The sequence below is a fragment of the Zalophus californianus genome, chromosome 8, assembly GCF_009762305.2.
Source record: "Zalophus californianus isolate mZalCal1 chromosome 8, mZalCal1.pri.v2, whole genome shotgun sequence".
Taxonomy (NCBI): Eukaryota; Metazoa; Chordata; class Mammalia; order Carnivora; family Otariidae; genus Zalophus; species Zalophus californianus.
This window is the reverse complement of record NC_045602.1, coordinates 16,886,882-16,910,342: the sequence shown is the minus strand read 5'-3', so window position 1 is coordinate 16,910,342 and position 23,461 is coordinate 16,886,882. Positions and strand designations below refer to the sequence as shown.

Genomic DNA, 23,461 nt, shown 5'->3' with positions numbered 1-23,461 from the left:
CGTGACGTAATGAGCACTGGGTGTTACATGCAACGGATGAATAACGAACCCTACCTCTGAAACTAACAATACGCTGTATGTTAATTAACTGAATTTAAATATAATAAAAATTTTTTAAAAGATACAGACACATGTAGAGAGCACCCAGGAGTAAAAATGAAGTACGTGTATAAAGAATTACCTGTCTCACAAGTACCATCTCCCATTATAATCATGGGAAGTATACTCTTGCTACTTACTATCTGCCCAGCCTAACAGGAGGTATTGGTGAGCAAGAGGGACAAGGGATACAAAGGTGAAAACCAGGCACAATCCCTGCCCTCCTCACTTATCTCTCTGGTTGGCAAGGTAATATGTAAACACATGAAAAATTAAATCATATTACCAGAGAAAATATAAATTCAGGGCAATAGTAGAAGATTTGTATGAAGGCTCTTCATGGTCGATTGTTCTAAAACGAAACTGAGAAGAGACCAGGGTCAGAAGTCTTGAGGTCCAGCTGGGCTGGACCCAGAGAAAGGTTCCTTAAAGTAGGTGGGGCCACAGCTTGCCCTGGAAGGTAAATGGATGACTTGTGCATAATCCAAGAAGTGGTACTTCCCACGCATAGAACCTCACTGCACGTAGAACAGTGCTGACTTCTGAGGTCCCTCCCCTTGTAAGAACTGCTGTTCCACATTCTGACCTTATCTCTTGGATAGCAGAATGAGGGAGTAAGAAAATTTCTCTTTTGCTTCCTCACAGGAGTTTAATTATCCAACAATAATGCCTTCATTTGGTTGACAATGGCCCTACCCACTATCTTCCACCTATACCATCCACCTAAATGCATGCCCCATTTTTTGACATTTTCTGACATTTCTCATTTGTGTATGTGTGTGTGCATGGTGTGTGTGTGTGTATGTGTGTGTGCATGGTGTGTGTGTGCAATGTGTGTGCAGGCACACATGTACCGACCACACTGGGCCTGCATGGTTCCATCTACAATTCTTGAGGTTTCCTTTCCAGCTTCTGGGCATCATTTGCAATTACAATGCAGTCATAGGCAGAAAAGAGATAGGCTAATTAGTCATTGTCAGTACTGGTCCCTATTCGCCAGATGAGTTTTTTGAACAGCGTAGCTGGGAATAATTTGTATCAGATGGTATTTCCTTGTTTTATGTCACTGAGAAGATTTATTTGGCATCATGGTCACTGTACATAAATATCCTGGAATCAATGGGGTATAAATGAATGGCACAGATTCATCCATTAGTATGCAGCAAATTATGTATGGAACATCTATATCAGTATGTGAATTGCACTGAATTCAAAATATCAGGCTTCTGAGGGGCCTTTAATAACTTCCATAGTTCCCTGAACTTGGCCAGGACCCTTCTGGTCACCTGCAGATAAACACAACGCGGAATTTCGCTTCTGGAGACTGCAACTGGAATATTCAACATTATCTAATTCCTTGAAATTCTACTGGTCAGGTGGCTTTCTAATGGGGACCCAGAGCTCTGTGTTTACAACAGACTCGTGGTTCACCTAGACTTTGCATCTAGGAGCTGGTGAATCGCAGCCACTGGCTGGGATTGTTCTTCCCGACACCAGAATGCATCTCTGCTAGAGTCACTAGTCCACCTGCTGTAGGAAGGCCCCCATTTGCCTCAGAAAGGGCAGTGATTTCAAACACTCAGAAATGCAAGGAATCATCAAGGGACAAATGGATACTCTGGACTCCGGGAACCAAACTGAGGGTTACAGAAGGGAGGGGCTGGGGGGATATGGTAAGTGGGTGATGGGTATTAAGGAGGGCACGTGATGTGATTAGAACTGGGTGTTATATACAACTAACAAATCGTTGAACACTACATCAAAAACTAATGATGTACTACATGTTGGCTAACTGAACATAATAAAAAAAAGAGAGACAAACAGACAGCTATGCATAGCCCTCCTGGATGCTTCTGCTTTTCCTCAGCCCTGATTTCCTATTTGTGTTCTATTAATCTTTGCTTCTGTATACAGCAGGGTTAACTAGTTCAATAGGTATGTTACAAAGATACTTCCGCTCTGATACACACATAATAAGTAAGTTATTTCTCTTTCTTTTTTTTTTTCTTTTTTGGCCAGATATCATGCTATCAGTGCAATTATTTACATAATTGTTTCATTTAATTCTCACAAAAATAGCTAGGAGGAAGGTAGATATTTTTAATCCTGTTTTAGGGATGACTACACAGAGGCTTAGGAGGGTAGAGTCACTCGCTCAAGGTTACAAACTTCCCAAGAAAGCCAGAACTCAATCTCTGGTCTTCCTCAGTCTAATACTCACAGTGGTTTCCTTTACATCAGCTGACCTCTCTGGGCCAGTATGTTTTCCATTGAATGAGTAGCTTATATCATACGATTTCCTGAATCTTAATTCTGTTGATGTCTCTATGGAAACTAGTTAATATCCTTTGAAACTTAGAACTTGTTGAGAGGCGGGAACTGAGGAATGTTTTACTCAAAGGAAAGGGATGAGGGGTGATACCTGTGGTCACAAATAATGCTATGTTTTCAAACAGCTGTTGACAAAAGGTCCAAGTGGATTTGTAATTTAAGAAAAGTCTATGTATTGGGGCACCTGGGTGGCTCAGATGGTTAAGCGTCTGCCTTCGGCTCGGGTCATGATCCCAGGGTCCTGGGATCGAGTCCCGCATCGGGCTCCCTGCTGGGTGGGAGCCTGCTTCTCCCTCTGCCTCTGCCTCTCTCTCTCTCTCTCTCTCTCTCTGACTCTCATGAATAAATAAATAAAACATTTAAAAAAAAAAAAAGAAAAGTCTATGTATTAATCCTCACAGTATTGCTGTGAGCGCACTCAGGTCAACTCAATGACTCAACATTTGCTCTGTGGTGCTTGTGTCTGGGCCCTGTCAGTGAATGGAGCCCAGCACAGGGTGACTCTCCAGAGGAAATGAGGGAAACAGAGAAGCTGACCCGCATGTTTCCAAGTCTTGGGCTTTCTCCTTTAGGGATGGTGACAGCTCAGAAGCATCCAAACATCCCACAAGTTTTCCCTACATCCAAGTTATCAGATTCATTTTTGATTCCCCAATCACAAAAATTATGTTCTCTGTTGACACGGACAATGGTACAGAGACACTTCATTCATCATCTCTGTTTGGTTCTTCCTACCTAAATTTTTCACCATTCTCTTTAAAGTGAATATGGGTTTCCCAAAATACGAACAGCAGCTCCTCCTACGGAAAGTCAGTCATAAAATCGTTTTAATAAAATGCTCAGAGAAATGGGGTTTGGAGGAGGATACTTTTCTCAGACTTTCCACAGTTCAGTGGCTCAGGTACAGCTAGCCTAGTAACAACATTATTAATACAGTGTGGATGCCAAGCAGCTGATCACAGCAGGGAGTTCAGCTGCCCAAGGAGTTCCTGGCTAAAGACGACCATACATGAATGAGGAGAAATGTGGAAAATGAGTGCCAGGAACAAGGCAAACGTTGTAGTGTGCGTCTCCACTGAGAGCACGGAAGGAACCCTTCTGGAACCATCCTTCTTTACCACCAGAAGACTGAAACACTTCACAGGTAGTTTATTCCATCTGGATACAGAAGCACCGACTTGTGACAAGTAAGCACTGGCCCGTGCAACAGGCAATTGTGTATCTGGTAGTCCCCTGTCCCTGTGTCATAGCTCTAGGCTCCTTGCCCCCACCCCTGCCCTGCACTCCTCCAGCCCTTACACCGCACCCACTTTAATGCTCCTGACAGCCTACCTTCAGGGCCCACCAGCTGTTTCCTGTCTATGCATCTGTGTCACCCAGCAGACTGGAGGTGCCTTGTGGACAGGCCAGTGTCGGATGTCGGTCCATCCCATCTATCACACTCGAGGTCGGCCGCTGGGTCAGTAAAGTCCGTGCAGCTGAAATATCGATGCTGTGCGGGATACCCTACAGCTGGGAGAGGAGTGTACCTTTGTCAGATGACTCCTGTGGGGAGAAGGGAAGGATTTGTGGAGGACGCTCTGGGCTGTGTCCATCCACTGCTGGGCTTCTCACTGGCCTCCCCATCCCTGGAGGAAACCCAGGAGCTGGTGCATGCAGGGAAAAGCCTCCTCTCCCTAATTTCCCAAGAAGATGGGGAGGGGCACCTCACTGGGGTTTCTTAAAGATTTGGACACTTGGACTCCTGCTGGGAATGGGACTCGGTCCCTCAGGACACCCAGTCATTCACCAGGCCTCCTTCCTCTTTCCCTCTGCTCCCTCCTGGTGGGCTGAATCCCAGACAGGTGGCCCATAGACACAGGTACTGATCAAGATGAGGGGACCCTGCCACCCCAAAGTCCACTAAAACGGAACAGAACAGAAAATGTCTCAACCAAGAGACTGTTAAGGACTGGTTCTGGAAATGGCTACAAAGTCAGAGCAGGGAGGAGGGGTGGGGTTTGTCCAGGCGCCTGGTCATCTCCTGAAGGCACCGCTGGGTCAGGGCAGGTACCAAGCCCCCCGCCCCCCACCCCCCACTCCAGGGCCCCATTCTATACAGGCCTGAGGAGGGGCCCACCGAGGCCCTGGCTGGATCTGGTCTCAGCCCCCTCGCCAGCCCCGCCTCGAGCTCGGAGGCTACAGGAGCCAGGTGTGCAAAAGCAAACAGGCCCGGCTGCCCTTTGGACCTTTTGCAATTCGCCGGGCTTGCTCTCTAAGCCCGGGCGCTGCGGCCTGGGCGGGCGGCCTGGTATAAATAGGGCGCAGACACGGGCCGCGCATTCCCTCCTCAACGGTGCCGGGCGGCCGCCTGCGAGTGCCAGTCCCTGAGGAGCCAGCCAGCCAGCCCGTCGGCCAGGAGACACGAGGCGCAGCGAGGGAGCCGCCCGCGCCGTCGGCATGGGCCCTCCGAGGCCCGCGCTCCTGCTGCTGCTGCTGCTGCTGCTGGGGGCCGCCCGCGCCTGGGCGCGTGAGTGGGGCGGGCCGGCCTGCGGGCCGCGGGGTCCCGGGCCCGGGGCGGGGGCTGGGGGGGCGGGGACCCGGGCCAGCGGTGGCTGGTCCCGCCGCACAACACGGGAGGGGGGGGCAGCACAGGCTGGGGAGGGGCTTCTCCAGAACCTGCTTCTCCTCTGAAAGCGCAAGCGGTACCGCTCCCGGGGAGACCCTGGGCCCCATGGGAAGACGGGAGAAAGCAACCGCTGTCTCTCTCCTTTTCTTACAGAAGATGAGGTGCTGGAGAATGTCAGCCCCAGCTGCCCAAGTAAGGCGTTTCCCCACTGGGCGGGGAAGGGCGCCCCCAACCCCTAGCCCCTAGCCCCTCCTTCTGCACCTCAGCTCACTAAGATGCTGGGACGCTATGGTGGATGTGCTCTGCTCTGAGCCCCAAGAAGCCAGTTCCTTGAGACTGTGCCCACCTCCAAGGGCTCTCAGTTCCTTCTACCTGTATTTCTATTCTGTCTCAAGAGCTTGGCCTGGGGGGGAGGGACTGTCACTCTGTCGGCCCACGGACACATTAAAGAGACATCCCATTGTTTATCAGTGGCTAATCATTGATTCGAAGCACATGAGGGTGAGGAAATGCTGACTTTAACCTTTGTGGAGAAATCCAGACGCCCCCACCCCCGACTCCTTCATATTTACCTGACCTCCGGGGGTCAAAAGAGCTGACGTCGCGGTGGTACCCCGTGTACGCCTCGGAGCGGGAGGCTGGCCTCTGATGGGGCAGCAGTGCCATCTTGTGGCCATCTGGCATCGCTGCACCTGTGCTCTTTTTCTCACATTGTTCGGCAAATTCCTCTCAAGCACGATGGAAAACGCCAGAATTCCTTCTTGGGTTTTTCTTAAGACAGTCAGATAGCCATAATACTTAATGAACTTTGCCTCGGGGATTTGGGAGAACCAAAAAAAGAGCCACGGGATTGTGTTATTTTCAAGCTGAAAAGGCATCAGAGGTATTTGCTTTATGATGCCAGCTCTTAATTTGCCAGTCTCTCCTATAGACCTTCTGAGCCCCATTGTTTCACACTCCCCTCCTTGCACCTCAGATGATACATTCAAAAAATACTGGCAAACGTAAACATTATCCTCAACAAAACATAGCGGGGAAGTTAAATGTGTAAAGGGAAATTATAATGCAAAGTCAATTAAAAATAATTTGAGTTTCATTACCATTTTTTTGTGTGTGTGATCTTTGCCACTACCTCTCTCTTTCCAGAATAGACTACCCTTGGGGGAGTTATGTCCTATGTAGCTGACCTATTTCTCCCTATTTTAGAGGGTGCATCTCGATTCAAGCACCTCAGGAAGTATGTATACAGCTATGAGGCTGAGAGTTCCACTGGGGTCCCTGAGACCCCTGATTCAAGGAGTGCCACCAGGATCAACTGCAAGGTATGGAGGGGACAGGAAGAGCCACTGGAGGGACCCAGGGCTCCCATCCTTGCAGACCCAGCTCCTGCCAGGACTGCCGTAATCACAAAGTGAGGGACTGTCCCTGGGTTTGAAAGTCAGCCACTCTGCTGAGTTTCCTGCCGCAAAAAAAAAAAAAAAAAAAAAAATTGCCAACCAGATTTATTATTCCATTAGCTTCCAAGGTGTAACTGGAATACATGATCTAGAATATCAGCATTGCAGGACGGTAGATTTAACATGATGAAAGAGGCCCAGTGGGTAAGCCAAGGCAGGTGGGCATCTCAGGAAAGCTTTCTGGAGTGCAGTTTTTATACTCTGAGCCAAACAGAATATTTGCTTAAGACAAACAGGGGGAAAAAAAGAAAAATTTAAATATGCAGTTTGTTTTCAAAACTTTATCGCTGAGATGACTGTATTCATGTCAATGTTCATATGGAACAGATCTAAGGGCCGCTATTAGGGGCCATGTGGGAAAGAGAAGTCAAGCTGGAAAACTGACTTCTTTCTAGGGCCCCGTAGTCTGTGTTGTCAAATAAGGTAGCCGTTGGCCACACGTGGCTGTTTAAATTGAGTAAAACTTCTTAGTTATACCAGACACGTTTCAAGTGCCCATGGCCAGCAGATCTCTATCAGACACAGTAGATGTAGAACATTTCAATCACTGCAGAAAGTTCTCGAACAGTGCTAGATGACTGTTAGGGACCTCTGCAAATGCCACCAATACATAAAGCTCTGAATGGGCCCCAAGAGATACAAACAGTTGGGTTGCTTGGCTTTTTGGGGTGACATTAAGGAAACATTTGCTGTTGAAACCAACAATGGCCTTCTTCCTGCCCCGTTGTCCTTCTTCTAGCTCTTAGACGGCATTCCCTCTAGACAGTGGGTCCCCAACAGTATTTCCCTTGGTGTCCTGATTAGAGAGTAAGCCCTGGGCTGTGACGGGTCTCATGTTCTTGATGGAGAGTCTTCATGTACTGCTTGCTACTCTCTTCTCAGGTTGAGCTGGAGGTCCCCCAACTCTGCAGCTTCATCCTCAGGACAAGCCAGTGTACCCTGAAGGAGGGGTATGGCTTCAACCCCAAGGGCAGGCCCTCAGTGCATAAGACCAAGAACTCTGACGAGTTTGCTGCTGCCATGTCCAAGTAAGGCGTGGGCCTGTCTGAACTTCTGAGCTCTGGGATTCACTGGATGTGTTGTACATACGTGTCCGTGTGCGCGTGTGTGTCTCTGTGTGTGTATCCAGGGAGGGATGGAATGCATGCGTTTATATGAGGCATGTGTGTGAGGATAAGTATTTTATTCTGTATTCACCATGGATCAGGGAATTGCTAAGTTGTCACAAAAGTCAAAAAGAAGGAAGAATTATTTACCCTTCCCTAGTGAAGTGCCCCTCATTATCATTTAAATGTGCTTCTAAAAAAACGTCCATGCTTTAAAACTCCTTGAGACAATAAAGGTGAGATGGTTTATTTAAACAAGTGAATTCTTGTTTAAAGAATTAAACAAGACCGGTAGCCCACGGTCTTCAGGGAGGGTCCAGCAGGACTTGGTGTGGTGCAGGGTCTGTTCCATGGGGGCGGCAAGGCCCAACCTCAGGGAGTGCAGGGAATGCCAAGTCATCCTCCCCCAGGGCCGGCGTTCTGCCTGCATAGTGACCAGGCCATCCTGGTGTTTGCAGCTGGCCTGTCTTCCGACTGATCCGTGTCTGTATTGCACCTGTTGTAAGTATTTTGAACATCGCCCCTGCCTCAAGTCCAAATCACAGTTAGTAGTGTCCTAAGTGTGTGCAAATACAGGCAGCAATAGGTTTGTTGATCTGGGAGCATCAGAAACTCCCCACCCGTCTTTCGATTTGTTAAACATTAGACATGAAAGCCAGTCCTTTCTCTGCAGTCAGGCTTGATGCTTCTGTCTCTCGCCGAAATTTTATCCGAGACCTAAATGTGTATGAGGGACAAGGATGCAGTGACAGGAGGGACTGGTAGTTACTTTTTGGGCTTTACCTTTCTCCAAACAAAAGGGACTCCTGCTCTTGACGACCACAGGCTTTCCAAGCCTACACTGCAGTGTCTAGAACTTTCTGTGAGGATGTAGATCTGTAGGAGATGTGCCTGGTCTCCTTTTCCTCCTTCTGACTTAACTAGGGCAGGTACAGCCCTGAATTTCCAAAAGGAAGTCCCCAAAGGGAAGTTCCTAAGACCATAGTTGATATGGGCTTTAGACATGGTCTCAAACCATATTAAAGAGCGACTACCCAACAAATGTATGAAAAGAAGTTCAAATTCACTAGTAGTCAGGAAGTGTAATTAATGTAACAACAATATACTTATCACATTATGCCCATAAGATTACAAAAATGTAAAACCGCCAAGCACCTGTTGCTGGTGACCTCTGAGGCAAAGGGTACCTATAGCATTGCTGATGGAAATGAGAGCCAATAGTCAATATCATAATCAAAAACTTACTGCCTTTGACACAGCAATTTCAAAATGCTGGGACTCTAGCCCATGAAAAGAAAAGCAGTAATGTATGAAGATAATATGCATAAGGGTGTTTGTTCCAGTGCTGTTCATGTGGGGGGAAAAAAATCCAGAAAGAAAGTGAATCCCATCAAATAGGGAATAGGAATCCCATCAAATAGGGACACACTGAATCAATTACATATAACCATAAAATGAGAAAGCTCTATAGCTTTAAAAAAAAAAAAATCTGTTAGAGTTATACCAAATGAGTCAAAGGATTTCTGTGGAGTATAATTGAGAAAAGCAAGATAGAAAAAAATGTGGAAAATACAATGTCATCTGTGTAAAACAAGCAATGAAAAAATCTTTATGTGCAAATGTTTCCACCCCCACACCTCTAGATGGGATTGCCTGAGTGTGGAGATAGAAACGGAAAACCCAGTGGGTTGTTCTGTGAGAAGCATGACAGCAGAGACTGGTGTGGGTAGAAAACAGCATGGGGACGCATGAGGCAAGCAAAACAAGTAAAGTACGAGAATGCCAAAAACATACACATATTTGTATACTTTTTTGGAAAATGTACATTTATAAAGAAAAGATAAAAAAAAAAAAAAAACCATGAGTAGAAGGGAGAATGCAAAGCTACCTAGCTTACGTCCAACAGGCTCTCAGCGGAGAAAGGACATTTCTGTGACCGCACTCTCTCTGGAATAGGTACGAGCTCAGGCTGGCCATCCCTGAAGGGAAGCAAGTTTTACTTTACCCAGAGAAAGAAGAGCCTAAACATATCCTGAACATCAAGAGGGGCATCATTTCTGCCCTCCTGGTTCCCCTGGAGACAGAAGCGGATAAACAAGAGTTGTTTCTGGTGAGAACTCAGAAGGTTGATAACAGTGGCCCTTTGAACTCATCTTCACATATTTGAGCCGGGTCCCACTGTGTATATAAAGTGGATTATTGATTTAGCTACATGGCTAGCTACACACAAGAGGCCCTGTACTGGTATGAAGCACCAGTACCCAAGGCTCTCCCTGTCCCTGGGCTCACGGATGGATCCTCCTGAGCAGGTGGAGCAGGTTAGCCTAATTTTAAAGCAGTGTATGTGGAGTCCTGACCACCCTACTCTTTTGTTTGCTTTTTTGTGTCCCCACGAGGTATAACACAGTAAAGTTGGTGTGTATTTTAAGCACAGAAAATAATTGAATCTGTTGCCAGCCTCTCTCAAGAATTTCAAGTTTCGATCTGAGAGAGAATTCAACTTGAGTTGAGTCCCATGAACATTTTTGAGCCCTTACTGTGTTCTAGGTTCGATACTATACTACCCTTGGAGAAGACAGAGACATGTCCTGCCCAGAACTTTCCTCAGGGAGTTCTCGGGATCTGGGGAGAGAACCAAGACACACTGAACACAGGGCAGACTGGAATACATGCCGTAAATGAGCAATAGAGAAAATCTTCTGAGAGCACAGAATGCAAAGTCAGAGTCGCCTGGGTCCTAGGAGGGTCCAGAACCATCCTTCACTGGCCTTCTCACTTCACCTCTGGCCAGCCAGCAATGCCCACCCTGTGCCTAGGAAGAAGAAAGTCCCTTCCCAATCCAAGCTGCTCCTGCCTTTTCTCCCAGGCTCCTTTCCCAGCCCCTCTAAAGCACCCACGGCTGTTTTCCCACATTGAACATACCTGTTCTATCTCCTACTCCCATAGGATACTGTGCATGGAAACTGTTCCAGTGACTTAACTGTTAAAACAAGGAAGGCAAATGTGGCAACAGGAATAGCCATTGAAAGGAACCTGGAGAAGTGTGATCACTTCAAGCCCATTAGCACAGGAGTCAGCCCACTTGCTTTGATCAAAGGCATGGTAAGTTTCACATCCACATTGCTCCTTGCACCGAGCACTGTCCTCTTGGTTATTAAAATTCTGGAATGTTAGAGCTGGTAGGGATTTTAGAGAAGAATCAACCCAGTCTCATCTTCATCTAGACTATAGCAGGAAACTGAAGACCGGACCAGGAAAGGACTGCCCAAGGCCACATGGCCTGTTATTAATTGAGCCAAGACTAGAATCAGGTTCCGGATTCCCCAGTCCACAGCTCTGTCCTTCTTGCTGTCCTTCTGTCACTGGCAGCAAACCTTCCACCATCCCTGGAGAATAATGACTGTCTATCCCTGAAAAGGTTCTAGGGCTTAATGGAAGGCAGCAAAGCCATCTATTGCTGTTTCCTGTAAGAGGGCTGGATGTCCCCAGCTCCAGGCATCCAACCTCTGAGGAAGGCCCAAGACCTGTGTTCCATTCTCCTCTCCCTCACTCCCATGAAGTGACATTACCAAGAGCAATTCCAATGTCCTGTGTCCTTTCATCCTATGTACGACCATGATCGATGCCTGGCCTCTCTACCTCCTGCCTAGACCAGCCCCTTGGTATTAGCCTTCTCTCCTGTACCTCAACAGGGGTCATGTGGCACCATATTACCAGAGCTTGCCCAATGCCTTGTAATCTTCTGGTACATGAATCACAGCTTATCTCAATAAACAGGAAGGACTTGAGCAATCACTGCCATGCTTGGCAATGTTCCTGGTCATTGTCCTTGAGGCTGAAAATATGACGTCTGACGGCCACAAGGGTCATAATCAGAAGAGGCCAAGGCACTGGCTTATGTCTCTTTTCTGAGCACTTGCTGTGTGCTTAGCCCCACTCTGGGCAGCACTGAGGGCCAGAGGCAGTGGCAGATGAACCATGGACCTTCCTTTGTACCTACAGTCTAATCCAGGAACAAGGTTCCTACACATGCCAGTAAAGGACAATAAATGGCATACTTGATAAAGTTATAAACTGAGCAGTGCAGACAAGCAATCCTAGGCCTGACCATGGAGGAAAAGCACTACTCATGTAGTTCATTTGGCAAAGCTGGCGGTAGATCTGATTAGACAGAATGGCGGGTGAGCATCCATCAATCTAGCCTCAAAGATTTATGGAGGATGTGGACCATGAACCTGAAAGATACAAAGAACATGAGAGTGGAAGAGAGACATAAGGACAGGCTTCCAGGCAAAGAAAACTTAAGAAGCAGTGTGAAGTGTTAATGTGTGGTGGGCGGGTATATGTACGATACTGGGCTGTATACACTTTGTGCAAGATGAGAGATCCAGTGGGGTGGAACAAGAAGAGTCTACAGCTTGACTCAGCTTTGGGTATCCTGAGTTATTGCATCCCTTTCTTTAAATGTCAAGTACCAAGTTACCTTCTTTAGCTGAGTTTATCTAGTGGTGCAGAACTCCCATCTCCCATCTTCCTTGAAGGTAAATGCCCATGGCAGAAGAATCAGGTTCAAGCCCCAGGAACTGATCAAAATATTTTTTTTCCAATCTCATTTACAGTTCCACCCCTTGTCAGCTCTGATTAGCAGTAATCAGTCCTGCCTGTACACTCTGGACCCAAAGAAGAAGCATGTGTCAGAAGCCATCTGCAAGGAGCAACACCTGTTCCTGCCTTTCTCCTCCAAGTAGGTCACCTTCTGCACCCTGATTCATCGTTTATGGAGTTGATGTGAGATGAATGCTTCTCAATGCCCTGTTCTAGGCAAGGCTGTGCCTGGAGGAGGCTATGAGGAGGTACAAAGCAGAGCCCATCCCTGTCTCCATTTCAAGCTAACAGACAATTTAGCAGGAAAATCTTAGGAATACAAAACAATTTGAGACCAACCAAAGATATCTGAGACCCAGACTTTAAGGGTTATGGATCAGGAAACCCAGGGATCCTTGCAGGCTGCCATGGTTAAAAAGGCTTTATGGAAGTTTTGGGATTGGTACCAGAGACTTGTATACCCAATCCATTTTGAAACCTGATCCATCAACTAGTGTTTACTGATTAATTGCTCTATTCTTGGCATTGTGCTGAGGGAGATAACACAGGAATTTCAAGGCACGGTGTTAGTCCCTACCCTCTGGACACTCCAGATTGGTGAAAGGTATAAGGTACAGATGTCCCTCTGTGCAAGGACAGCTAGCATGACCGGGAAGAGGTGGAGGCTATTCATTGGCAGGGAAGGAAGTCAAGGAGGCTGGATTTAATGGTTTGAAAGGTAGGCAGGATTTGGGTAGAAGTAGAGAGGAAAACATTCAACATGAAAAGAATAGTACGCTCTAGGGAACTGGCCATCCATGACATGATGTGCTTCCTTCGTTACCAGGAATAAGTATGGGATGATGACACAAGTTACACAGACTTTGAAACTTGAAGACACACCTAAGATCAACAGCCGCTTCTTTAATGAAGGTAAGATTTTATATGCACATAGTTGCCAGGGCTGGGAAATCTGCCCAAGACACACCATGTACCATGGCTAAGAAATGTCTGCTGATTGATGAGTCAAGTGGGCTTTGACATTCTGGCTATGGGCTGCTCCAGTGAGAAAGCACGTCCCTTTCAAAATGTCAAGTGCCAGTAGGATAAAGGAAAAGGAGAAGTATCCCCAAACTACCTGGGTTTTTGTAAATAGGAAATTGGCCTCATAAGTCTACCTTTGGTAGATCTGACAACCTTATACACCCTATAATAGGCCTGGGACCTGGACGAGTTGGGGCAAGTGGGAGAGGGCCTTTGGGATCAGGAATCAGTCTTCAGAGCAGGATAAAACCTTAATGATCTCTAGTCCAACCCTAACCCTGCATTTGTCTTATATTTAAATCTACCGTGGGGCGCCTGGGTGGCTCAGTCATTAAGCATCTGCCTTCGGCTCAGGTCATGATCCCAGGGTCCTGGGATCGAGCCCCGCATCAGGCTCCCTGCTCAGCCAGGAGCCTGCTTCTCCCTCTCTCGCTCCCCCTGCTTGTATTCCCTCTCTAGCTGTCTCTCTCTCTCTGTGTGTGTCAAATAAATAAATAAATAAAATCTTTTAAAAAAAGACATTTATAAAAAAAAAATCTGCCATATGCATTCCCTCATTGTTCTCAGCAACCTATGATGTCAGGTGGTAGCCATGTGTGCTTTTATACCCATTCTACAGAGGGGGAAAATGATACTTAGAGAGGCTTGTGATGTATCCAGGGTCTCTGAATATTGGAAGTAGTGCAAGGTCAGACCTTGGGTCTAATTTAAGTCAGGACTCTTTCCATTGTACCACATTTCCCCCATTATTCCCCCACATTTCCCACATTAACCCCTGTCCTGTTCAGGGTGATGGAGGAGACAGAGAAGCATCTTCCCCCCCCCCCAATAAGCTGCTTATAGATCCCATTGGAAAAAATGACAGGTGAGCATCGATGGGTCTTGCCTCAGCCACAGCGTGTCAGTGGCAGCACTACCTCTAGTTCCTTCTAGCAAAGAGGTTATCTGATATCAAATTCAGACAAACCTGGATTCAATTTCAGCTCTGCCTCTTGCACTCAGAGAGGTCTTAGGCAAGGTGAGTTGCTCATCTCTAGGTCTCAGTTCCCCTGTTTTTAAATTGAGGAATAATAGCAAACCCATAAGGATACTGTGATGAGTCAGTAAAAACATTGAAGTCAAACACCTAGCACAGAGCCAGATACATAACAGGCATTGAGTATAGGATAGTTTTCTTTTCTTTTTGCTGATACCTCCTAATTTCCAGTTTTCAGTAGACCAGGAGGTGGTTGAAATGTGGAGGTAAGCAAGAATCCCTTTGACACTTTCACCCTTCCAGGTGCTGAGGAGGTGGGTCTTGCCTTTGAGAGCACCAAATCCACATTACCTCCAAAGCAGGCTGAGGCCATTGTGAAGACTCTCCAGGAGCTGCAAACATTGCATGTCTCTGAAAAGAATGCCCAGAGAGCTAACCTCTTCAACAAACTGGTTACTGAGCTGAGAAGTCTCAACGATGAGGCATTCACATCCCTCTTGCCAAAGCTGACCGAGGTGTCCAGGTATTTCTTGAATGGTTGCAGCTATATCTTTTGTATGACCTATGATAAGTGGCTGAACTTTCAAACCATGGCCAAGCAGAAAATCTCAGAGGCCACTGAAATATCAATCCAGTTATTCCACTAGTCAATCAGTTAATGTTTGCTGGATAGAGAAATATCAACTAACGTGCTTAGAGTTCCATGGGCCACACATACACACACACACACACACACACATGCGCGCGCGCACACACGCTCCATTCAGGGCAGATATGTATTTGTGTGTCAAAAGGGAAGAGAAATATTTCTCACATTTTGATGGGTATCTTCTAATTCCTCATTCTATTATGAGGACCGTGGAAAATTCTAGAGAAAAAGAAGTCTGTGTCCTCTGGAAGCCTGGGCTAGTGGAGAGAGAACTAGGCAAACAAAGAGATACTGTGATTTCTCTATACTTCAAGGCATTGGCTCTAAGTGCTGGAAAGGTCGGAGGAGGGACTAAGGACCAAAATTAGGCCATGCCAATGTTTTCCTGGCACAGTCTATGTTCTGAAGGAAGGGCAGTGGTAACAGTCCTCTTTTGGTGATTAATCTGGGGTCCTTCTTCAGACTTTCCTCCATGGTGCTTCTCCAGTGGACAGTGCTTGTAGGGAAGGCTCCCTGGGATCTGAGTTGGATTTTGGAAGATGGTTGGATTTGGAGAGTGAATAGAAAAGAAATCAGGGCACTCCTGTCAGAGGGAGCATCATGGGCCAAGGATATTGGAGCTGCCTGAAGGCGATCTATGTAACCTTCTCTGCTCTTTCCTTCTTAGCCCCATCACCTTACAAGCCTTGATTCAGTGTGGACAGCCCCAGTGTTACACTCACATCCTCCAGTGGCTGAGAAGTGAGAAGGCCAACCCCCTCCTGATAGATGCTGTGACTTACCTGGTGGCCCTGATGCCAGAGCCCTCAGCCGAGAGGCTGCAGGAAATCTTCAGCACAGCAAAGGAGCAGCAGAGCTGGGCCACCTTATACGCTCTGAGTCACGTGGTCAACAAGTGAGTTTCGCACTGGTTCTCCTCCCAGGAGCTGAGGAAGACCCCACATCCCTGTACTAAGATTATACCCCACCCTCCACTTTCAGACTCTTGCATACTCTTGTTTTCTCCACTAGCCATTTTGAGAGCAAAGACTTGCAATAAGAAATCTTCACACACAAGCCTGTATTTTAAAGTAAACTTAGCTATGCTTGCTAAGTCCTAACTCTTACTCTGTAGCTATCATAAGGCAAACCCTGTGGTGACCCAGGACCTGCTGGATATTGCTGATTACCTGTTGGAACAGATTCGCGATGACTGCACTGGGAACAAAGATCACACCTACTTGATTCTGAGGGTACTTTCAGTCTTTTGTATGATATGCATTGTTTCAGAAGCATTTTCCTGGACACCCCCTAGTTTTCCTTCTGCACCTGATTTGCCCTTGTTTCTTTTCAATGCAGGTCATTGGAAATATTGGAAGAACCATGGAGACAGTAACCCCAAGATTTACGTCTTCAATCCTGAAATGTATCAAAAGTACAGAGCCATCCCTGATGATTCAGAAGGCCGCCATCCAGGCACTGCGGAAAATGGAACTTAAAGATGAGGTGAAGTTCACAGAGGAAGTCTGAATGTAAAAACTTTATTCAGATTAACAAGGACTTGGAATGAGATTCTAAATTTCATCATTCTACTGCTTTCTAATTGCCAATTTTAACAAGCCTATTGACTGCCTAGCAGTATGTGGAGAAGAAAGAAATATCAGACCGTGCTACCACTCTAGCCTCGAATATGAGATTTTAGCTACATGCTGTCCCCCTACCAGATCAACCGTCACTCTCATCTTAGGAAAACATGACTGATTTCCCCCATTTTCCCAAACTGGGATAGTCAACCTGGCCCTGTCTTGGGTGCAAATGACTCCAGAACTTTGGAAAATGCCTTATTTATTCACCCCAAATTCTCACTATCCCTTCCCACCTTCATTCCCGCATTAAAATAATTTATGTTAAAACAAGTTTATTTTCACTTATAGTAGCAGATCTTCCTCAAGTCACAACTTGAGTATGTTAATGCAGTTGAATGTAACATGCATTTAATAGTCTTCTGAGACCCTTCCTTGAGCTGGTTGTTCTGAGAGACACTAGTGAGAAGATACCATACCAGCATTTGAAAAATTATCAGAAAGAAATTTGACTTGCATGTAGTAAACCACCAGTAGACCACACCAGTGTTTGCCAGGCATGTTCTATGTTCTGACCAAATGACAGTGGTAACAGTCTCCTTTTTTGGCTACAGGTCCGGGAAGTTCTTCTTCAGGTTTTCCTCAATGATGCCTCTTCAGGGGATAAGCGACTGGCTGCCTATCTCATGCTGATGAGGGACCCTTCCCAGTCAGATATTAACGAAATCATCCAGCTTCTTCCATGGGAACAGAATGAGCAAGTAAAGAACTTTGTGGCTTCCCACATCGCCAACATCTTAAACTCAGAAGAATTGTATATCAAAAAGTAAGTAAGAGTAATTTTCCCCCATCTGCCACAAAGGGCAAAGAGTAATCCACCACCCCACCCAACCCCCGCCCATTCCTAAAGGCCATTGCCTGCCCTTTATGGAGTGTTCTTTCTTCTGGGCAACCTGCACACAAAAATGCAGCAGAAGCAGACCTGAGCCAAGCTCTTGGGCAAATGAAGTCCAGATAGTTTGGTAGCGTTCAGCAATCCATATTTCCTTGGGGTGAGAGAGACAATGGACTCTTAACATGATGTGTAAGCTAAAACTATGCTCCTTCTTTCCATCTAGCTTGAAAAAGTTAGTGGAAGAAGCTCTGAAAGGATCTCAACTCCCAACCATCATGGACTTCTCAAAATTTTCCCGGAACTATCAGTTTTCCAAATCTGTTTCCCTTCCATCGTTTGACCCTGTTTCAGTCAAAATCGAGGGAAATCTTATATTTGATCCAAATAATTACCTTCCTAAAGAAAGCATGCTGAAAACAACCCTCACTGTCTTTGGATTTGCTCCAGCGGACCTCTTTGAGGTATGTGTGAGACTAAGAAGAGGCTCCCGTCCTCTCTCCTGTTCTGTACAACACCATAAATAGAAAGTCAAGGGAGTCATGAGCCAGCCTGGGGAGGAGCTATAATCAGGCAGCTCGTTCCTACCATCAGTTTGAGGGCTTCTTCTTTCCCTCCTTCCTTGCCCTCCTGCCTTCTAGCTAAAGGTCACCTGAAGCATGACTCTGTAGTATTAAGGGAAATGTAGATGTCTCAGGGAAGCCCTTAGAACCGAATCCAACAAAACACATGGGCTATGCAATCAGACTGATCTGGTTCAAACCCCAAATTCATTACCAATCTGAATCTCTTGTTTAATTGTTTATCCTCTCTGACCTTAGTGTCTTCTGGAAAAGGACAAGTAATAAGTTCTGCCTTTCAAGATTCCAGTAAGATTTAAATAAAACAACTCCTGTGGTGGCTGAGCTCAGCTCTTACCCCATAGTATTCATTAAATACTTGTTTAATTAAATGGACATGAGGAGAGGAATTGGAGGCTGACATGCAACAAAGCAACCTGACGGCATTTTCTTGCCTGATTTTCTTTCTCAGATTGGTTTGGAAGGGAAAGGTTTTGAGCCAACATTGGAAGCTCTTTTTGGAAAGCAAGGATTTTTCCCAGACAGTGTCAACAAGGCTTTGTACTGGGTTGATGACCAAGCTCCTGATCATGTCTCCAAGATCTTGGTGGACCACTTCGGCTACACCAAAGATGATAAACGTGAGCAGGTATGTTTCTATTAAGAAAAGCTTTGGATCTCAGTGCAAAAATATTTTTCTCCAAGCCTAGAAGTCATCAAGGAGCTATCTAGCTGAAATGATAATTATGTCTATTATTTACCAGTCCTGTGGGGGTAAAGACTAGGGTCCTCTGCAGTTATAAGCCTCCTGGAGATTCAGTGTGCCCAGGAGCCACACTTATTAGAGGCATTCTCCCATACTGATTAACAGTGTAGACTCTGGGGCATGGGTTTAAACTCTGACCTTACTGTCTTCAAAATGTGCACACCTGGGAAAGCTGCTTGATACTCTGCTTCTACATCCCCAGGGTGCTGATAGTCCATAACTCACTGGGTTATTTAGAGACTAAATGAAATAAAGTATGTAAAATGCTAATCAGAGTGCATGACTGGTACTGATTGTTCAATAGCGGACATTATTTTAATTTTTGAGTTCATATTTTCATTATTAACTGCTTTCTTTGGCTCTTACTCACTCATATAGTGGGAGCAAAATCTACTTTGAAGCTAGGATAAGCCCCCACTTAAGGAGTAGAAAATAGATCATATAATCTGGACTTCTTATTCTTTAATTTTTTGCTACTCCAAGTGTGATTCAGTCATTGGCTCACATCAGAGTTTGTTAGAAATGCAGATTCTGAGGCCCCACTGGGATCTACTGCATCAGAATCTGCATCTTAATGACATTCCCTAGGTGACCTGTATGTACATTTCAGTTTGAAAAGCAGGGCAATAATTTACTCCTAGATGCTCACAGATGGCCCCACCTCCACCTTCTAATTTACTCACCTCCACCTGAGGCTGAGGGTCTTTGCTCTGGGTCTCTCAATCACTCTTTTCTTTCACATGTTTAAGCATCAGTCTATGGAGTTCTTCTAATCTCTAAAAAGAACTTGTCTAGGATAGGGTGTTTTTCAAGCTTTTGGCCAATTTATATAGCAGCTACATTTTCTCAAGAAACCCCTAGTATTCATCCCTCATCAAAGGAGAAAGGGATAATCAGGGGAGACATGAGGGACAGACAATCTTCTGCTCTTGGTGAGCCTAGGAATCCTGGCATCCCAGAGAACAAAGGTCCCTCTTACTATGCCTACATTCAAGTTAAGAACAGCATGGAAGCACCCACTATCCCTGATAAGACCTCAGTTTCTCTTTTCATCTCAATTTGGAGGAGCTATCTATCTTTCTGTAAAAGGCAGGAGTGATTTCAGTGGCTTCCCTATATCCCCACCTGTGTACTTATATTTAGCGCATCATGGCTGCAGCATATGGGCCCCACATCAGGAATCTAAAGGTGTTTGACGATGCTGACATCTCATTAGACACTTTGTCGTTAAAATCCCAGGACATGGTCAATGGAATTATGCTCAATGTTGAGAAGCTGATCAAAGATTTAAAATCCAGAGAATTCCCAGAAGCCAGAGCCTACCTCCGCATCCTGGGAGAGGAGCTTGGCCTTGTCAGGCTCCATGACCTCCAGCTCCTGGGAAGGCTGCTGCTGAATGGTGTTCACACTCTTCCTGGTATCCCCCAGATGGTAAGTGGGCCAGGCACCATCACGGGCAATGAGATTAGCCCATGCCCATTTTAGATCCCCCAGACTCCTTAAGATCCTGTCCCACAAACCAGAGAAAGTACTTGTACTTCCTTCAAAGAAGCAGGTTTGCCTTGAATTTCAGAGAGGAAGATTCTTGGGTTGCAAAGAATTGGTAACATTTAGAAATTAGGCCTTTGGTAATATTAGGTGTATCTTTCAAGGGCATCCATTTGTTCATCTGGAAAACAATATTAAGTGTATCTCCCATTATCTATGCTACAAGTTCCCTATGTCTATGCTACAAAGATTATGAAAGGATGCATTTGACAAACTGTAATCCACTATCTAAATATGAGCTATAGTTTCCATCATTATTAATTTATTAATAAGGGAGAAAATATCCAAATATTATTCCCCGGTATTTGATAAATAATAATGTTGGCTTTAAAAAACCAGATTCCAAGTTATTTTCTAAAAATGTTATTTAAAAAAAAACAATGCATACTAATATGTCCATCAACTCAATATCTCTTTAGTTTAAAAAAGTGGTTTTGGGGTGCCGGGGTGGCTCAGTCACTTAAGCGGCTGACTCTGGGTTTCAGCCCGGGTCATGATCTCAGGGTCCTAGGATCAAGCCCTGAGTCAGGCTCTGCACTCAGCAGTGAGTCTGCTTGTCCCTCTCCCTCTGCTCTAAATAAATAAATCAATCTTTTAAAAAGGTGGTTTTATCATAATAGATTATACTTAAGTAAACCCTCATTTCCATTTAGACTCCAAATAACCAGAATTAATCTATGCCATCCAAGGCTACTTAAAGCTCATAAAGCTCTGAGGCACAGCGGTATTCTTAAGTGACTGAACCACTAGATCAAAATGACATGGTATCTGTCTAGGGCAATTTCTTATATCCCAATCTGTTGAAAGCAATAATCATGCATTTTATCAAATAGCTAATCAAAATATACTAGTCTGTTCCTTTCTGGATAAAGAAGAACAGTTATTGTCTGATATGTGGGAGGTTGCATTTCACAAATCCCACTTCGATGAGGCTTACTTGTAGTTACTGTCCCCTGTTGGATCTACAGATTGGAGAGGCCATCAGGAAAGGCTCAATGAATGACTTGTTTCTTCACTACATCTTCATGGACAACGCCTTTGAACTCCCCACTGGACTTGGGCTACAACTGCAAGTCTCCTCCTCTGGAGTCATCACTCCTGGAATCAAGGCCGGAATGAAGCTTGCAATAGCCAATGTAAGACCCTCTTCACTTTTTCATTCCTTAGGTTCGTCTCCTCCACGATTGGTTTCTTGTACGATTTTAAAATGTGTGTAGTTCAAGATGAAGTATATCATCATTGTCATTGCCTTATTCATTTTTATGAAAAACTTTAGGATTCCACTAGGAGGCTCCACCTTGCTAGCTCTGAGCAGTAAGGAGACAGCTATTCTCAATAAATGAGGATTCCTGTCCTCTTTTCATCCTGTTATGTTAACTTTAAGCAGTTAACTCGGGCACTTCCTAGTGCTGGGTATCAGTGTAATCTGGCTCTGGGGAACTGAGAACATGGCTTTTCTTCCTCCAAAGAAATCACAATAATGTTTCCTGAGGTGTGAGTGATCAGAGATGTTTGCCCAGGCATGGGGAAGCGCAGCTGATCTGCCTGCACAGGGACTGAGATATTTAATGAAGCTGAACAGGTCATTTTCTGACTTACAGTTGCAGACAGAGCTGGTGACAAAGCCCTCTGTGTCCGTGGAGTTTGTGACAAACATGGGCATCATCATCCCAGACTTTTCAAGGACTGGGATCCAAATGAACACCAATTTCTTCCATGAGACGGGCCTGGAGATGAAAGTTGCCTTGAAAACTAAGCAGCTGAAGTTCATCATTCCTTCTCCAACGAGACCAGTCAAGCTGCTCAGTGGCAGGTAATTCCATCTGCCAGATCTGACTACCAGTGTGAGAGGGAGAGTTGAAACTGGATCCGTAGGACTTGACTGCCTGAGATAATTCAGGACCCTGTGAGCCTGGGGGTGTGGGGGGAGAGAAGGTAGTGAATTACCTACTTTTAACCTAGCTTAGACTCACCAAACAATTACAATTTCCTCGACTGTCCAGGTTTTACCAAATTGACATTTAGGACTTACTGATTAGTCACTTGTTATTAGGTTATGTTTGTTTGTTTGTTTGTTTGTTTGTTTGTTTGTTTTGAGAATGAAGAAACACGAACTCTAGAGAAATCATCCTTGGGAAATGAACATATTTTCCACAGGAAAAATACCAGAGGACATACTAATCTGTGGTAGCTAGCTCAGTGGATAGAGCATAAAGGTCCTAATCTCAAGATTATGGGATGCAGCATATATGGAGAGCTCCATTTTCAATGATATCCTTAAACACTGATTTATCTTAGTTTCTGTATCTTGGACACACTAATTTGTTGATTCAAAAAGAGTATAAATAGTATTTAAGTGCCTAATATATATGAAGCACGTGGAATGAGATACACCTGACCTTCTAGCGCTTAGTTCACAGGAAGGACGTACAATGAAGCAAGCCATTAAGTATCAAGTGCAGGCTGAGAGGAAACACTGGAGGACATGAAGTTCTGTAAGATGTAGCCTGTGGCAGTCGGGGAAAGTTTTCTGAAGAAAGTGATGCTTGAGCTGATACCTGAAGGCTGTCAGAGTTATGCAGACCAAGGAGAAAGGAATGAGTGTTCCCAGGCTAAAAGAAGAGAATGGCTTGAAGGAAAAAGAATAGTTCGGGAGCTGCAAGAAAGTCAAAACTCAGTGTGGTGAAGTGCACAGGGCTCATGGAGGGAGGTGACAGAGGCTGGCCTTCTGAACCATCTGAAGGATGTTGTACTCTTCTGAAAGGCAGAGGAGTTTAAGGTGGGAGCATAAATAAAGCAAGCCCGGTGTTTTAGAGGACATGCTCTGACTCCAGAGTGGGGCATGGATGGACAAGGAGCGTGACTGGAGACAGGGTGACTGGTTGGAGTCTGTCACACCCACCTGTGGGTGAGAGATGCTCGCAGCCTGAAACAGGTGAGGGCCAGGGAGGGTGCGGGGAGGAGCGAGCCTACTCCAGAAATTCTTAGGAGGTGGAAACAAGAGCCCTTGGTGATTGACCAGATGCGAGGGGAGGAAGAAGAAGAAGAGCAGTGGGGGTGTCTCTCACTGAAACAGGGAAAGTGGCTGGTTTGGAGGAAGCTGACAAACTCGGTTTGGGATATACCACCTTTGAAGTCCTGTGAGACCACCCGTTCGAAGAGCTGGCAGCAGGACCAATGGGTCTGAGCTCAGTAAACAGGCTGGAGCTACACCTACGGGTTTGGGCGTCATCTGCAGATAGAGGTGGTTGAAGTCAAGCAGCAGTTGGTGTAGGGTAA

General features: G+C 45.6%; 1 protein-coding gene and 1 long non-coding RNA gene across 3 annotated transcripts in view; one reads left to right on the top strand and one right to left on the bottom strand.

Moving 5' to 3' along the window:
- Positions 1 to 3,274: 3,274 nt before the first annotated feature.
- LOC113937778 lies at positions 3,275 to 4,593 on the bottom strand. Its single transcript, XR_003524713.1, has 3 exons — positions 4,530 to 4,593; positions 3,763 to 3,942; positions 3,275 to 3,588 (listed from the first exon to the last, which is right to left on the bottom strand). It is a non-coding gene; the product is annotated as an uncharacterized LOC113937778 (long non-coding RNA).
- Positions 4,594 to 4,769: 176 nt separating this feature from the next.
- APOB (apolipoprotein B) overlaps positions 4,770 to 23,461 on the top strand; it is a 37,990-nt gene continuing 19,298 nt past the window's right edge. For both annotated transcript variants that reach the window (XM_027621823.2, XM_027621822.2), the window contains exons 1-18: positions 4,770 to 4,939; positions 5,192 to 5,230; positions 6,245 to 6,360; positions 7,378 to 7,523; positions 9,558 to 9,711; positions 10,548 to 10,703; positions 12,221 to 12,345; positions 13,033 to 13,118; positions 14,509 to 14,728; positions 15,522 to 15,749; positions 15,969 to 16,086; positions 16,193 to 16,339; positions 17,031 to 17,242; positions 17,535 to 17,772; positions 18,341 to 18,517; positions 19,874 to 20,065; positions 21,151 to 21,318; positions 21,784 to 21,995. In XM_027621823.2, the coding sequence (XP_027477624.2) occupies positions 4,870 to 4,939; positions 5,192 to 5,230; positions 6,245 to 6,360; positions 7,378 to 7,523; positions 9,558 to 9,711; positions 10,548 to 10,703; positions 12,221 to 12,345; positions 13,033 to 13,118; positions 14,509 to 14,728; positions 15,522 to 15,749; positions 15,969 to 16,086; positions 16,193 to 16,339; positions 17,031 to 17,242; positions 17,535 to 17,772; positions 18,341 to 18,517; positions 19,874 to 20,065; positions 21,151 to 21,318; positions 21,784 to 21,995 (2,804 nt within the window). In that variant the 5' untranslated portion in view covers positions 4,770 to 4,869. The remainder of the gene's footprint in view (positions 4,940 to 5,191; positions 5,231 to 6,244; positions 6,361 to 7,377; positions 7,524 to 9,557; positions 9,712 to 10,547; positions 10,704 to 12,220; positions 12,346 to 13,032; positions 13,119 to 14,508; positions 14,729 to 15,521; positions 15,750 to 15,968; positions 16,087 to 16,192; positions 16,340 to 17,030; positions 17,243 to 17,534; positions 17,773 to 18,340; positions 18,518 to 19,873; positions 20,066 to 21,150; positions 21,319 to 21,783; positions 21,996 to 23,461) is intronic.